The sequence below is a fragment of the Microcebus murinus genome, chromosome 1 (assembly GCF_040939455.1).
Source record: "Microcebus murinus isolate Inina chromosome 1, M.murinus_Inina_mat1.0, whole genome shotgun sequence".
In the NCBI taxonomy this organism is placed as follows: Eukaryota; Metazoa; Chordata; class Mammalia; order Primates; family Cheirogaleidae; genus Microcebus; species Microcebus murinus.
Genome location: NC_134104.1, coordinates 157,301,752 through 157,318,360, shown reverse-complemented (window position 1 = coordinate 157,318,360; position 16,609 = coordinate 157,301,752). Strand labels below are relative to the sequence as shown.

Genomic DNA, 16,609 nt, shown 5'->3' with positions numbered 1-16,609 from the left:
TCTCTCCACTCCGTAGTTGCGATCCGAGTGACTCGTGTTCTTTTAAATCGACACTTGTCCTAAGAGCGTTCGGAGGAGCGAACCATTTAAAGAGTTCCCGAGGGGCGAATTAGTTCTTAATGGAGTTTTGCGCGAAAACCTGGCGGCGCGAGCCCGAGCGGGTTCTTTAAGGGAACACAGGCACAACGACCCACGAGCGCCCCGCTTCCGGGATCCCAGAGGCCGCGTCGGTGGAAAGCCCGGTCCGCCTCCTAGGAAATGTAGTCCCGCCTTCGCCCCGGTTCAGGGGCGTGGACCGCGTGAAACTGCATTTCCCAGAAGGCTGCCCTCGCCGTCACGTTAGCCGGGCCGTCACGTTAGCCGGGCCAGGGCTGGTGGGGCGAGCCCCTCATCCTACGCTTTTTAAGTTCTCGGGAGGAATGAGTGACGGCAGGCAGGGGGCTTTGGCGGCGCCGTCTGTGGGCTGGCTGGCTGGCTGGGCGGAGCTGGACGCGGGGGCCATGGCGGCGGTCACACAGCCCTGCCTCCGGTCGGGGGCAAAAAGCTGAGGCGCGTCTCCTTTAATTGCGGTGGGCGGGACGCGGCGACGGGGTCCGCGTTGCTATTGGCGGCCGTTGGGGGCGCGGAAACTGAACGGGCCGCAACGGCCGTCGCAGCTGCCTCGGGCTCTTCAGGCGCCTGTGGCGCCGCCAGCCCTGCTATGGCTGCGCCCTGCCTGGTAAGTCTCTGCCGCCGCCGGCCCCAGGCCTTAAGCTCCACCTGGGACTGTGGGCGCCTGGCCGGCCGGAGCGACGCCTGCGAGACGGGCGGGTGGGGTGCCGGGTTCCAGGGCGGTCCTCTCCAGCCGGGTTGACAGTCTGTGCGGGGGACGCTGGGTCGGGGCACTTACGGAGCGCCCCCTACTTGCCAGGCCCTGTGCGGGGCTTTTGAGGTGAATAGACAGTCCCTGCCTGGAGGGTTTGCACCTTAGTGGGGAAGACACAGCATGTCCCAACTCAGGTGTGACCTGCGACCTGCGGGCCTCTGTGGTCTGTCTCCTCATCCTGAGCAGTGGGTGGCTGCATGGGGTCAGGGGGTCTTGTTGAGCGTACACCTCCCTCCAGCGTGGGAACAGCAGGCCACTGGGATGCCTGGGATGGCCTAGGCCTGCAGTGTGACCTCGGCGGGGCCTCCTTGTTCGAGTTCCAGGCTCCTCCACAAGCCAGAGAGGAGCACTCCAAAGCTGCTCATTTTGAAAGGTGGTTTTGAACGGGCCTGGCCCTCTGGCTGGGTGGTAGCCTGTGGTCCCTTTAGGCATCTGAGGACTTGGGCAGAGGGTCCAGACTTCTGACCCCTAGTTTGGTACTCTCCCTACAACCCCGCCTCCTCTCCTGATATATAAACCACTGCTGAGGGAGTTGAGGCCCACTTGTAAGGAGCTGCAAGAGGGGAGAGAGTGTTGGGAGTTACCAAGGAGCCCACTGGACAGGGGTGGACCTGAACTTGCCCATGAGCCTAGAGGTAGGCACTCTCCTACCCTTGTTCTTCCTGGAGGCTCAGGTGAGGGCAGGAGGCTGAATGGGGAATGTGCTGCTCTGTTGGGGGTCCTCTGCCAGCTGTCACTCTTCCTGTTTGTTGAAAGAGGGACTCAGGCAGGTGTATGGGGGGGTGGAGCTGGGCACAGGGCCATGGGGCTTTTGTTCTAGTTGCAGCTTTTGTTGGATGGCAGTGGCTTTGCTCTGCCCCAGTGACATCTTTTCCCAAGAGGAGCCTTTGGGATCCCTGTAGCACCCAAAATGCTTCTTTGAAGTTTCTGATGTTTGGGGTGGGGGGAGATGAGGTATAACCCTTCAAACGCTGAGACGCAAGATGCTGTTGGGTAGTATCTCTGGAATATTCTCTCTGGTGTCTTCCAAAGCAGTGTCCTGTATGGCCTGGCTGTTTCTCTGACATTGGGTAGAGTGGAGATGGTGGTGATGCCAGCAGGGGCCTGTCCAGAGCTGACCTTGGGTTCACTGGTCTGTCTATGGTGATATTGAGATGATGGGATCTGATTCCTGAGATAGGGGTTGCTGAAAGGCCCCTATTTACTCTTTGTGGGTTTTTCAAAAAATAACTTTATTGGGATACTCACATACCATAAATTTATCTTTTTTTTTTTTTTTTTTTTGAGACAGAGTCTGCTGCTCTGTCTCCCTGGCTTGAGCTCAGTGGTGTCATCATAGCTCACTGCAACCTCGAAATCCTGGACTCAAGTCATCCTCCCACCTAGACCTCTCAGAGTGCTAGGATTACAGGTGTGAGCCACTGCACCTGGTGTACACCTTTTAAAGTACACAGTTCACTGTTTTTTTAGTATGTTCACAGTGTTATGCAACTGTCATCACTATCTAATTCCAGAACATTTTCATCTCCCCAAAGAAAATCCCATACTCAATAACAGTTACTCCATTTCTTCCCCTTCCCCATTCTCTCCAGCCCCTGGCAATCACTAATCTGCTTTCTGTCTCTATAGAGTTGACTATTCTGGACTTTTCATATAAATGGAATCAGACAAAATGTGGCCTTTCATGCCTGGCTTCGTTCACTTAGCATAATGTTTTCAAGGTTTGTCATGTTGCAGCATGTGTCAGTACTTCATTCCTTTTTATGGCCGAATAATATTCCATCGTATGGACATACTACAGTTGGTTTATTCATCTCTTGATGGACATTTGGGTTAATGAACCATGTTTTTAATTCTTTTGGATATTTACCTAGAATTGCTGGATCATTTGCTTACTTTCTGTTTAACTTTTTGAGGAACTGCCGAACTGTTTTCTACTGTTTTTATTTATTTGTTGTTCTTTTTAAAGAGTGTTTTGTTTTTTTCTGGATGTCTTGCATTATCATATGAATTTTAGGATCAGCTTGTCAATTTCTGCAAAAAAGGTACCTGTGATTTTGATAGGAATTATGTTGAATTTAGATTGATTTGGGCAGTATTGCATCTTAATAATATTACATCTTCCAATCCATAAACATAGGATGTCCTTTCATTTTTTAGGTCCTTTTTCATTTCTCTCAGTGATGTTTTGTCATTTTCACCATACGTTTGTACATCTTTTGTTTAATTATTCGTATTTTATTTTTTATGTATCACGAGTGGAATTGTTTTTTTTTTATTTTTGGGTTTATTGTTAGTGTACAGAAATATAGTTGATTTTTGTGTATTGATTTCGTATCCTGCGACCTTGTTGAACTCATTTATTTATCAGTTCTAATAGTTTTTAGTGTATTCTTTAGGATTTTCTTTTCTTTTTTTTTTTTTTTTTGAGACAGAGTCTCACTCTGTTGTCCCAGCTAGAGTGCCATGGTATCAGCCTAGCTCAACAGCAACCTCAAACTCCTGGGTTTAAGCGATCCCTTATGCCTTTGCCTCCTGAGTAGCGGGGGCTACAGGCATGCACCACCATGCCCAGCTAATTTTTTCTATTTTTATTTTATTTTATTTTATTTATTTTATTTTTCTCTTCTCTCCCTCTCCCTCTCCCTCTCCCTCTCCCCTTTTTTTGAGACAGAGTGAAAGAATGCCATGGCATCAGCCTAGCTCACAGCAACCTCAAACTCCTGGGCTCAAGTGATCTTCCTGCCTCAGCCTCCGGAGTAGCTGGGACTACAGGCATACGCCACCATGCCCAGCTAATTTTTTCTATACATTTTTAGTTTACCAATTAATTTCTTTCTATTTTTAGTAGAGACAGGGTCTCGCTGTTGCTCAGGCTAGTTTTGAACTCCTGACCTTGAGTGATCTGCCCACCTCTGGCCTCCCAGAACGCTAGGATTACAGGCATGAGCCACCATGCCTGGCCCTTTTTTCTATTTTTAGTAGAGATGGGGTCTCACTCTTGCTCAGGCTGGTCTGGAACGCCTGAGTTCAAACAATCTGCCTGCCTTGGCCTCCGAGAGTGCTAGGATTACAAGCGTGAGCCACCACGCCCTGCCTAGGATTTTCTTTATATAAGATCCTGCCTTGAGCATTTTTAACCCCTTCTGGCTATTGTAGGAAGAATCTTGGTCCCAGGGAAGCCCCTTCCTCATCCAGGCTTCACACATTTGACCATGGCTCTCCCCCAGGAGGACCCCTCGCTGGAGAGGCATTTTAAGGGCCATCGAGATGCGGTTACCTGTGTGGACTTCAGTCTCAACATGAAGCAGCTGGGTAAGAGGAGGCGTCCTGTCCAAGCACGGTTATGAGCTGAGAAGGCCAAGTTTCTATCTGTGAGGTGTAGTGTGCAGGGAAGCAAAGAACAGCTAGGACAACACAGCTTTGTCTAGACCCACATCTTGCTTTCACCTCCCGGCTCTCTGGGTGCTGGGCTTCATGAGCTCCATTTTACATATGAAGAACTCAAGTCTCAGAGAGGTTAAGGGCCTTGCCAAGGTCACATAGCCTTTGAGGGTGGGATTCGGGTTTGAGCTTTTCCCTGTACACCCTAGCCATCACTTGGGTCTGTCCTGTGGAATGAGCCCTAAACAGTAGTTCCTTTTCCTTGAATCTTTATTGATTCTGTTGCCCATGGTAATATGGCACACCTTGTTGAAGAGACCTACCCCAGTGAGAAGGATGTTGAGTAGAGCTGGGGACCCGCTCTTCCACTGCCCTTATGCTACATTTGAGTGCACTCGCCTTCCTTGGTTGCATGGGGGTTCATACACAGCTTTTATGAGTGCGTTTTCTTATTTTCACGGACAAGGCTTGCCCCTTCATCTTATCATTGAGGTCCCTGCCAGAGGCGGCTGGCTTCATGATATGCTGTAGGTTAAGAGGGAACTGAAGTCATTTTTGGTCTGTTTTGGGGGCCTCTTCTAGGCTTCTTATTGAGTTGGGCCCTCTCAGGGGCTTGGGCTGGCTCTCCAGCATTGGGAGGAGTTGCTCTCTAGTTTCCCTGGGGTGCGTCTGTGGGGAGACCTACGGCCCTGTGGTGCTTAGTTTTCCCAGAGCTCTGAGTTGCAGCCCATGGTTGTTGGCACATGAAGGGCCTTTGTCAGTCTTATTCCCATGTGGACATACTGCATGGAGAACTGCTGGGCCATAGGTCCAGTGGGCAGTCACTGGAGGTGTGGCCTGCCCCGTGGGGAGCCTTCTCACTGCCCTGCTTATGGATTCTGGGGAAGCGGAGCTGGGCCTCTTGTACCCCTGCCTCCCCAGAATCCTGGCTTTACTTGAGGCCTGCTAGAGTTGAAGGTCATAGCATCACCCACTCTCCTCAGCCAGTGGCTCCATGGACTCGTGCCTCATGGTCTGGCACATGAAGCCCCAGTCACGTGCCTACCGCTTCATGGGCCACAAGGACGCCGTCACCTGTGTGAACTTCTCCCCTTCGGGACACCTTCTTGCCTCAGGCTCCCGAGACAAGACCGTCCGCATCTGGGTGCCCAATGTGTAAGTTTTAGACTTTGAGGGGCTTGTCAGAGTCTGGGGCCCTGGTACCAGAGCTGTCCTATCCCTACCCTGACTTGGGACTCGTCCCAATGGGGCATCTACTGTGCTTCTGAGGAGATGCTATCAGTGGCTGGGCCTTTAGTTGGAGCCCTTCCCTCAGGGTTAGGAGGGGAATTTTGGGCTGACCCCAGCCATCATTGAAGAAATGCTACCTCATGCTGCTTGCATGTGGAGTGGGTGGGGCAGGGCGGGAGCAGTGCTCTGCTCCTGTAGGAGAGGCTCTGTTTTTGTTTTTGTTTTTTTTAATTTTATTTTTTCTTCTTTTTCTTTTCTATTTTTCTTTCTTTTTTTTCTTTAGGCGGGAAAATGGCAGATTCCTCAGAAAGAGGCTCTGGCCTTCCCTTTTGGGGACTGGGGCGCTCAGGTCTGACTGACTTTGGGAGGGGTGGGGAGAGCTTTGATATACTTGTGTGCCCTCATGTCACTATTGTGAGTTTCCTGACTTGTGATGCCTGTCCTTATAGCAAAGGTGAGTCAACTGTGTTTCGTGCACATACAGCCACAGTGAGGAGTGTTCACTTCTGCAGTGACGGCCAGTCCCTTGTGACAGCCTCTGATGACAAGACAGTCAAGGTGTGGTCAACTCATCGCCAGAAATTCTTGTTCTCCCTGAGCCAGCATATCAACTGGGTCCGCTGTGCCAAGTGAGCATTGTCTGGAGACCCTTAGAGGGACCTGGGGGGTGTGGGTGGCTCAGAGGGGCTGCTGAGTGCCAGCTTGTGACCTTGGACAAGTTACTTAGCCTCTCTTTAATCTTCCTGTGCCTGTTTCCTTATCTGTAAAATGGGAACAATAATAGTTCCTGCATTGTAAGTTGTTGAGAAGCTTCAATGAGCTGATGAATGACGTAAGTTAGTCTGTTGTCAGCCATGAGGACCCTCTGACATGTGTGCTAACATAGCACAAGCCAAGTCAATAAGCCAAGTTAACAACAATAAACTTCTATAAGATATGTCAGTACTACCAAAATGTTTCCTTCCTGTTCCTCATGAGAGTTCTGCAAGCTAGGTGGTATCATTTCCACTTTGCAGATTAGGCAGCATGCTCAGAATGGTGCAGTATCTTGCCTCAGAGCACATGGTGGGTAAGTGGCAGAGCTAGAGTTTGTACCAAGTCTCTCTGGCACTATGTTTGCTTACTTTCCTCTGCAGTGCTCTCTTCAGAGGCTGATTGTGCTCCTGAGCTGCCAGATGGGGCCTAGGCTTCTGAGGATGTTTGGCCTGGAGGCTGATCTTCCCTTTGGCCTGGGAACCTGTGCTGCATGAATGGGGGGCCAGGTGATCCAAAGGATCTTTTAAGGTCTAAGAATTACAGACACAGATTTGCCTACTTCTAGTTTATTTGGTTCCTTTCAACAGGGCTTTCTCTTATGTCAAATATCTTTGCTTAGGAGGAAGGGGTTGAGTGTGACCAGAAGATACTAGGAAACCATGGGAGTCAAAGGTTGGGGACTATTGAGCTGTGTTCTTCTGGGGACCCTATGCAAGTTACTCATTTTCCAGGGCACCCTCTTTCTTTGTTCTGGGAGGCTCCTGATTGCTCTGCAAGATCTCATAACTAGGGGCCTGAGGATAGAAGGAGCGAGGCCAGCAAACTGGGGGTGTCAAGCCCACACTGGGTCTTTGGTGGTGGGTCCCCAGGACATTCATGCCTTTTTATTGGCAGATCATGTTTTGCTGACCCATACTCGGTCAAATGTAGACTCGAGGACCTGGGCACGGGGTAATGACACTGATGTTGGGCTTTTGGCCACCTTCATGCTAATAATACCAGCAGTCAACACAGGCTGTGTGGTGCCACATGCTGTGTAGTGCTAGATGTGCGTTATGCTGCTGTGTGCTTACCATGAGTTAGACACTGTTCTTTTCTATTTATTTAAATTTATTTTTGCTCTAGAGCATCCAGAAAGAACTTTTACTTTTTCCTTTTAGTCAAAGTTTACGGTTTAGATGGAGTGAGGGAGTTGTTTGTGCATGAAATTAAGCACAAAATAAGAAAGAGTAACATGAAAGATCAGTTTCACAAATTCAAGAAGGGAAATAATAGGTGGGGTGTACTGGCTCTCCCCTGTAATTCTAGCCAACCTGGAGGCTGAGGCCTGAGGATCACTTGAGCCCAGGAGTTCAAGTCTAGTCTGGGCAACAACATAGTGAGGCCTTGTCTCAGGAAAAAATAAAAAGAAGAAAAGAAAAAAAATAAAGGAAACAATTTTATAACATTCAAATTTTAGTCACAGGTTCCCGAAAAACTCTTTAGAGGGGAAAAAAGAAAAATTATCAAGTGTTAAAAGTTATCATTTTCAATAACAAAACATGATTAAGATATAACCAAATAAACAGAAGTAAAACTGATATTTACCTCATATGATGCAATCCATATGTCCCTGAAAAGATATATTAGGGCATTCAGTTTTTGTTTTTTCTTTTCTTTTTACTTTTTTTTAAATTTTATTTTTTTTGTTTGCTGCCAGGAATACTGTTGAGATTTTCTTTTTCTTATAGAGATAGGGTTTTGTTTTGTCACCCAGGCTGGAGTGCAGTGGCATGATCATAGCTTAATATAACCTTGAACTCCTGGGCTTGAGCAATCCTCCTGCCTCAGTCTTCCGAGTAGCTGGGACTATAGGTGTGTACCACCATATTTGGCTACTTGTAAAAAATTTTTGTTGAGACGAGGTATTGCTATGTTGCCCAAGCTGGTCTCAAACTCCTGGCAATCCTCAAGCAATCCTCCCTCCTCGCCCCACCCCCAAAGTGCTAGGACAAATTTTTTTAATTGACAGATAAAATTCTGTGTATTTATCATATACAACATGATGTTTTGAAGTATACATACATTGTGGGATGGTTAAATCTAGCCAGTTAACAAATGTATATGGTTGTCGTTTTGGCATCATTCTAATTCATCTCAGAGAGGGGAAGCCACTTTGCCTTGGATCACTTGGGGCCAGAGCAGGGCGTGTAACCCCGGGTGGTTCCTGGGGTCAGGTCGTAGGGACTCAGGGAAGGATTACTGTGGAAGATATGTGTGGCGCCCATGACATCTGTTAGTCAGTGGTGTGACTGTGCCCCATCTGGTTCAGGTTCTCCCCTGATGGGCGGCTCATCGTGTCTGCAAGTGATGACAAGACTGTCAAGCTGTGGGACAAGAACAGCCGGGAGTGTGTCCACTCATATTGTGAGCATGGCGGGTGAGTCCCTGGGTGCTGTCCTCCACCTGCGGATGCTCAGGCACAGAGCTCAGACCTGGACATAAGGAGGCCCAGTGGCCTTCAGTAGTTGGAACCTAGGTGGCTGGCCGCCATGTCTCTGCTGCTGTTTGGTGTCTTTTGCAAGGGCTGGCAACCAAGCTCTGCATCTTTTCCTTTGTGGATGGAAGGTTCAGCCCCATCCCCTTCCCACAAATAACAGGAGCACTTAACCTTATGCCATGTAATTCTTGGGGCCTCTCTTTTTTCCCTTCACTTTCTAGTACTCAGCGTTGCAACATGCCTATCTGTGAGTAGTCAGTATTGACAACTGACAGCTTTTCCAGCCTGTATCATGCTTTGACCAACTGTGTTTTAAAGCTTTTTAGTATGTTCCACCTATTGTGATGGCTTTCCAAATGAAAGCCTCATCAGGTTTTTGTAGCAAGTGGTGGCTGTTCATATTGAGCCACATCATTGAGAGAGGGAGGAACCTGCATTTGAGTAGGGACTCAATTGTTCCAGGTTGCTGAATGGACCTCAGCTTCTGCCTTCCTTAGTTAGCCTGGGAACTATAGGTAAGGGCCCCACCTGAGAGCTGGACATGGTACCAGCCTGAGTGTCATGTATGGGTATAGTGAGGGCCCTTGGCCTGTCTTCTTAAGGTAGGTAGGCCAGTGGCCCTGCAACCCTGCTGGACCTTCGCACCTGAACCTCAGCTGACAGAATCTGTTTTGCAGCCAGCCCTAGCAAGGGTACCAGCTCCAACTCTCAAAATCCCAGAACAGCCCAGCTGACCTTTGGGTCTGAAGACAGCTTTCCCTACTTATATTTAAAAATTGATGGTGGGACAGGGTTCTTGGTAAGTCCACCTTAGTTCACTGTTGGCCACTGTTCTCACCTCCTACATCTTGCTTTCTCTTGCCCACCTGGTAAAGAAACATGGCAGAAGGGAGGTGTCTGCGTCAGGGGAACAGGATGAGCAGATGCACAGGGGTGGGGAAGCAGTGGACATTTTTAAATTTCATCCTGAGCCAGGACAGACCTCATAGAGTGCATGGTGGTCTCTGTCTTTCCAGCTTTGTCACCTATGTGGACTTCCACCCCAGTGGTACGTGCATTGCTGCTGCAGGCATGGACAACACAGTGAAGGTGTGGGATGTGCGAACTCACCGGCTGTTGCAGCATTATCAGCGTGAGTGTTGAACAGCCTCCTGGGCACACGAGCAGCTGTGATGGAACTGCTGGTGCCAAGCATTGGTTCATTGCTGCAGTGCTTAAATGGGCCTGAGGATGGCCTTGGGGGGGAGAAGTCCCAGGTCTGTTGGGATTCCAGGGGTGGGTAGTCTGTGGCATGGCTGCCCTGACTTGGAACCTTGGCCAGGAGATGAAATATGGGGCTACCTGACTTTCACCAAGCCCTTTGGTGTCTCCCTCCAAGGTAGCAGAGTCTCACACACACTAGAGGGCCAGATGGGGCATCCTCAATGGGTCTTTGGCCAGGGCTGTCCTAGAGTGCCACTTCTCAGGAGCTGTGCATGCCACTAGCCTCTCCCTATGATGGAGGCCCTGCCCTCCAAGGCCAAGATGACAACCCTTGACCTGTGGTAAAGGTCCTGGGGCTATCAGAGGGTTAGCATTAGACCTTGTCCACCTCTGGCCTCTTAGTATCCTCCACAGATATAGAGCCATGAGTCATATCGAAGGTTGACTTAGCTAGGGGTCAGGTTCAGGAGGCAAGCCCAAGACTGTGCCCACTGATTTAATTGTAGTCCTTGGAAGGCAGGGCAGTGGGCAGTGGACATGAGCTCATGTCAGGCTCCAGGCGGGAGATGGGAGGTGAGGGCAGACTTGATTGTATGTGGGATGAGCTAGCTGAAGGTGTTGAGGTATGGAACTCACTTGGGAACAGGTGTGACTGGACAGGGCCATGAGGCACCCCAGTTTGGGGGATGGAGCTCAGGGAAGGGAGCTGCCACAGGCTGTAGGAGAAATTAGGAGTCGTGCAGCAGGCTAAACAGTGCTAGGTGAGATTGCACAGGGCTGAGACCAGGAAGGGAGCAGACCTGGAGTTGTTTGAAGAACTGTGGTCATTGACCTGGGACTAAATTTAAAGTTTATGGGCTCACTTCCCCAATTCACACCTGAAGTGGGAAGGATGTGGCTGTACACAGGTGTGGGGCTTGGGGTTCACAGCTCTCCCCTTACTCCCCACAAGTCCTTCCTAGCTGACTCTTGGAAGTTTGAGAACAGAACTGTTTTGAGGATAAACAAGAAGGGGAAGATCCTGGTGTTGAAAATCACGTGGTGGAGGGTAGATTCTGCAGCCAGCTTTAGCACTCCCAGCTATGTGACCTTGGGCAAGTCACTTGACTCCATGGGGCCTCTGGGACAATGATAGGCCCTCACAAGTGATGTTGAGATGGTTTATGAGTTAGTTTGTGCCTAACAAGAACTGAGTGGCTGACACAAAGGTATGGTGTTCGTGATGAGGACATTGACACTGATGATGCTGAGAGTCTTGGTTCTGGTGTCTGGTATAGAGAGGACAACCTGGTTGGTTAAGGCCTGTAGTACCCTAGACCACCACCAGGTGGCAGGGGCTAACTATAAGAACTGGTTCTTTACTATACAGGGAGTCCTGGGGTTTGTCACTGATGCCCTTTCAGACAGAAGCTTCCAGAACAGAGCAGCAGGGGGCCTGCCCTCTACTTGGAGACCACAGCTCTCCCTTCCCTTCTTCAGCTTTAGAGACCTGTCTTCTGCTCTGGGCCAGGCCTGAGTTAGGGGTGGGGTGGTTGGAGATTGGGCATGTCTACACAGTGGGCTGGAGAATATGGGCAGGTGCAGAGGAGGGAGGACTTGGATGGGAAGGGAAGGTGAGAGACAAGGCAATGGTCAGTATTACATGCTGTGGTTCTTTCTTTACGAGGTGATAATAGGGCCTTCCTCATGGGCCTAATGTGGGTCTGGTGGGAGAATCCACGTGAGGGTTATAATACAGAACAGGTATGTGTTTTGTGCTACATAAGCCTTGATGCTGGGAGGAGAGGATCTCTAGGTGACCTTGGGAGGGTCCAGGCCCCTCTCTGATGGATCAGGAGCCTGGGCCTGGTGTTCATGAGGTATAGCAACAGGTACCCGCTGGGGAGAGCCTCGAATGCCATCTCTGGCCCAACATCCCAAAGATGTGGCCTGGCTGGCAGTGCTGGGACTGGCTCTGTCACTTGAGGAATGAAGGGAAGAAGGACATCTGAGAGGTCAGCTGTGTTGAAAGCCTGTTTGGGTGGGGGCTAGTGTGTCCCAGTGACTGATAGATGGGCTCTCCATGCCCAGTGTCAAAATGAGGGCTGACATCAGATCGAGGGAGAGGTCAGGCCCAGAGGATGGGTTGTGGAGATTGACTAGAGACAGGCTGACCCTGTGGGGGTGGAGGGGGAAGCTGGGCCCAGAGTTCTAGGGTGGGAGAAGGGCTGAGGCCACAACCTGGGTCCCTACAATTGAGGGACTATGGAAGAAAAAGCTCCACAAAGCAGCTAGAGTGAGGGATGTGAGCCCCATCTCCCAGCATGAGAGGGCTGAGGAGGGCCCTCATTCTCCCTGCCCCCATTCTGTTGCCCGGGTGCTGTGGCGTCAGCCTAGCTCACAACAACCTCAAACTTCTGGGCTTAAGCAATCCTCCTGCCTCAGCCTCCCGAGTATGGGACTACAGGCATGCACCACCACACCTGGCTAATTTTTTCTATTTTTAGTAGAGATGGGATCTTGTTCTTGCTCAGGCTGGTCTTAAACTCCTGAGCTCAAGCAATTCTCCCGCCTTTGCCTCTCAGAGTGCTAGGGTCACAGGTGTGAGCCACCGTGGAGGGCCCTGGGATTCTTGAGGGAGCAGGCTTGGCGGTGGCAGGGTGGGGGAGGTGTAGGTGGATACAGATGAGTCCCAGGGGCCGAGTGCTTTGTGGACCTGAGTGTGTGTGGCTGACAGGCTCCACTGAGGGATTGCAGTCTGCTTGTGCTGCTGGCCTTGCCTCTTGTGATGGAGCTACTTAGTGGCTTGCAGCATCTTGTTCCTAAGCCACGTTTAGTGTAGATTGGAGGCTTAGAGGAACTTGGAGTACCCTGCAGACATGACTGGGTTCCCCCTGAGCTCTTGCGCAATGCCATGGCACATGGCAGGTTTTCACAGGTTAGTAAACTCATCCCATAGCCTCTAGGCTCACCCTCAAGGGCTCAATGACCTCTTTGCAGGAGGGATCTGGCCTGGTCTGTTCAGGTCTAGGGCCTAGCTGAAACCCTCTACCTGAGAAGCTCAACCTCTTCCATAGGGGCAGTGGGATCTCTTTGGAGGCTGATTCCTCAAGAAGGGCTTCCAGTACTGTGGCAGCGGGTACCTGATCTGTTTTATGTTCCCAATCCCTATAAAACCCAGGGGAAACTTTTTAAGAACACAGTGACACCAATTGTCTCCCCTGGTGATGCTGGATGGGCACCAGGCACTTCCTGAGTGGCCTTTAGGTGTGTGAAGCTATTGGGCTCTTCCAACAGAATTTGGCTAATGATGTTGCAGTGTGTGGCCAGCAAGCCCCAGCTTGCATGTGTCCAGCCATCGCATGATTGTGCTCTGTGGAGGGCACTTCCTGTTCTGGCTCAGGTTGTTGGAGTTGGAGCCTGCTTGGGGCTTTGGGCCACAGCGGGCAGCTGGCACCATTTCTCTCAGGCTGGCTTACTCTCTTCCCAGGCAAGGAGTTGCTTGGCTCTGGCCTGTCGCTGTGTGGAGCAGTTCTGACTTCCCAATTCAGCAAGGAGTCAACGGGCTGGTGGAGCCCCAAGAGTGCCAATCTCCATGAAGTGGTTAGCTCCATATGCTCTGAGCCCACGTTAAGACTGTTCAGACATCTGAACAGCAGCCCCCGTCCCAGAACCCATAATATACATTGCAGTTTATGGCATGTGCAGGTCTGTTATCCAGTGACAAGTCTGGGTTAAGCCAGCTTTGCCCCAGTAGGGTACCCAGGCTTTCTCTGGACCCCTTGATCAGTTTGGAGCCCATCAGATATTGGGCCCAGGTTTGCTGAGGACCTCTACATGCAAAGCAGTGTGGGCAGAGTGGATTGTGGTTACTCAGGTCTCTCTTTAGGCTACCTGCAGCTCACAAGCCATAACCAGTTCCTGGTGTTTGGGAACAGGGGTTGTGGTGACCTCATCCCACCCTTCCTGGGCTCCTGGTGACCTATAGAGGTTTGACACTGGTGTATGTTCGACCCTGAGTTGGAAGTTCCCTCTTTGGGGTGAAAGTTGGGGGATAAGAGCCAGGAGCTCATAGCTTCCACCCAGATGGCAGTGTGTGTCATCACTGATATCTGTTATGGAGCCAAGAAGAAGGCCTGCAGCTTTGGACTTGATGAAAAGTGGATCATTTCTGGACAGTTGCAGCTCAGGGCACTGTGATGGGAGGCTCACCCCTTTATGATGCAGCCCTCATGGGGAACTATCATGTAGGGGTGGTTCTGAAGGTGAGGCCTTCCTGGACTCCTGCCTCCCCACCACCTCTACAGAGGCAGGGAGGCATGAGAGCAGAGGCTGGTATGGCCAGTGGATGAGGCAAGAGAGCAAGTGGGGAAAGGCGGGGTGGGTCCTCGTGTCTGGAGCATCCCCAAATCTTGGAGTGCCAGCCAAGCCCTCTCCTAGAGTAAATGGCTCTAGGTATTTCTTGGTGTTTTTGGCATTTATGTGGAGCGGGGCTTCTGTTGCCCTTCCTCTGGGAGAGCTTCTGTCCCTTGGGTGGGCTTGGCCAGATGGGAGGCCCTACTGTGGTATGCACATGCTGACCCTGCTGCTTTGGTGGTGCTATGCTAGGAAAGCCCTGGCCTCTCCCCTGCCACTGGCTTTGTCCCATGTGGGGGTGGGGGTGGCCTTCATCCCAGTGCAGGCTAGGGAGTCTGTGTATTGTGCCTCAAGGAGCTGGCTGCAGAGACCTCGGTAGCCCCGCCCCAGGCTGCCTCATGGAGCTCCTGGCACTCGGAGAGTGTTGTTCAGATATAAATATTATCTTACATAAAGCCTTGGCTGTCTCCCCTAAGCGTGCATGGGAACATGTCTCCATACTCCCCAGCACGTCAGCTAGGCTGGCATCCGAGGGACTCTGTGTACCCCCAGGGGCCCTGCCAAAGGCCGTTTTGCCAGTAGGTATGTTTACCAGCCCAGCAGGGGTTCCTGCAGCCTCTCAGTGCTGGGCTGAGAGGTTGGTTTTGAATTTGCCTTTATGTTTGTAGCAATTCTGACTTGGCAGAGTCATGATTACTTTAGTCCTACTGGTTCTCCTCATCAGGCCTGTGGTAATGGGAAGGAAGGCACCAGAGTCTTCCTCAGCAGCAATGCTAAGTGAGAGTCTGTGATGCAGCTGGTCTGTACATTGGCTGTGGAATTGCTCTGTCCCATGTGGACTGCCTGTGCTTAACCCCAGCTGCACTTAAAACATGCGCTTGGTCTTGAGAGAGGGCTATGTAACCTGCTAGGACTTCTACACATCCAGCCTAAGCACCTACTCATCAGCCACTTTCTAGGTCTCACTTGATGCTAGGCACTGAGCCAGAAGCCAGGAACTCAGCACAGCCCCTGCTTGGTGGAGCTCATGGTGTCATGGCATACCCAGACGTGAATCAGCTGCACGTATATGCGAAGAGTGAATCGAAGGGAGGCTTGTCATGTTTTGGAAGGACAAATGGAGGGGGTGGCCCCAATAGGGAGGTCAGGGGAAGCTTCCTAGAGGAGATAACTCTGAGTGGTTAGCTGTAAGATCAAAGGAAGGGAAAGGCAAGAATCTCCTAGGCCTATTGGGAACAAGGGGTAGAAAGGCTCCATGGCTGGGGTAGTTGCAGAGCTAGAGTGGCTGAATCTTAGAGTGAGGGACACAAGAACAGATGGTGGGGCTTGGCTGGAACAGTGGGGGAAAGAGAGCCATGGACAGGGCAGAGCTGTTGAGTGGGTAAAATGACAGGACCTGGAATTGCATGGGACTCATGGGGACCGAGGAGAGGGACATCCATGCTGGCACTGGGCCTGAGGGCTCATTCTGCAAAGGCTTTAGGGGCTTAACCTGGTAGCGTCCCCATAGCACCCCTAACACATGGGTGCTGTAGAACAGATGGATAAACTGAGGCTCAGGGTGGTCAAGATGCTTGCTCAGGTGGGCCAGTGGGAGGCTGGGATCTGAACCCAGGCCTGACCACCTGAGAGTGTCTTAGCCTTCTGCTTACCTGCCTCCTATAGGGCAGTGACATTGTATTAGCATTTCAAGGGTTTTGTTTTCTCATTTGGCTTGCCTAAAGAAACAGTATGTGAGACAGATTAAGTGCTGCGTTTGAGCGCTCTATTGTGCTCCAGCTCAACTGCTCAGTGTGGTGGGAGAGGGTGAAGGAATCACTTGGTGTCTGGCTTGCCACATGTTTCACCTGCTTTGTGTCTCGCACTGCTCACCCTTGCCTCTGGATGGGTCTTCTCTTGTCCTTTGACTATGCTGCTCTTGTGGGAAGTGTTTTTTGGGCTCCCCACAGCTCTTCTGAGCAATGGGCACCCTGGCCCAGCACCATCAGGCCCATGCCGAGCCTCGATTGGCCCCCATTGCCTGGCTCAGGCTTCAGCTCGCTCCACATGCTTCCTAGCCAGCACCTAACTGATGTCCTTCCCCCAGTGCACAGTGCAGCAGTGAATGCCCTCTCCTTCCACCCGTCGGGAAACTACCTGATCACAGCCTCCAGCGACTCGACCCTGAAGATCTTGGACCTGATGGAGGGCCGGCTGCTCTACACACTCCATGGGCATCAGGTGAGAGGCATTGTCCTGGTGCTGAGTGGCATGGAATGGGGCAGAGGTGCCACCTCAGGGCCTGGGCTGGGCTGGGTTCTCCTGAGATGTCCTGCCCTTGGAGTCCACTGTGGTCCTCTCATGGCCTGGGAAATAGA

The 16,609-nt window shown here is 51.1% G+C and overlaps 1 protein-coding gene across 2 annotated transcripts in view; it reads left to right on the top strand.

Moving 5' to 3' along the window:
- Positions 1-332: 332 nt before the first annotated feature.
- Positions 333-16,609, top strand: part of POC1A (POC1 centriolar protein A) — a 73,930-nt gene continuing 57,653 nt past the window's right edge. The window contains exons 1-7 of one of the 2 annotated variants that reach the window (XM_012771495.2): positions 333-718; positions 4,096-4,180; positions 5,233-5,404; positions 5,929-6,108; positions 8,547-8,654; positions 9,731-9,846; positions 16,339-16,472. In XM_012771495.2, coding sequence (XP_012626949.1) covers positions 701-718; positions 4,096-4,180; positions 5,233-5,404; positions 5,929-6,108; positions 8,547-8,654; positions 9,731-9,846; positions 16,339-16,472 — 813 coding nt within the window. In that variant the 5' untranslated portion in view covers positions 333-700. Of the gene's footprint in view, positions 719-4,024; positions 4,181-5,232; positions 5,405-5,928; positions 6,109-8,546; positions 8,655-9,730; positions 9,847-16,338; positions 16,473-16,609 lie in introns of both variants that reach the window. The other variant, XM_012771496.2, reaches the window with a different exon arrangement.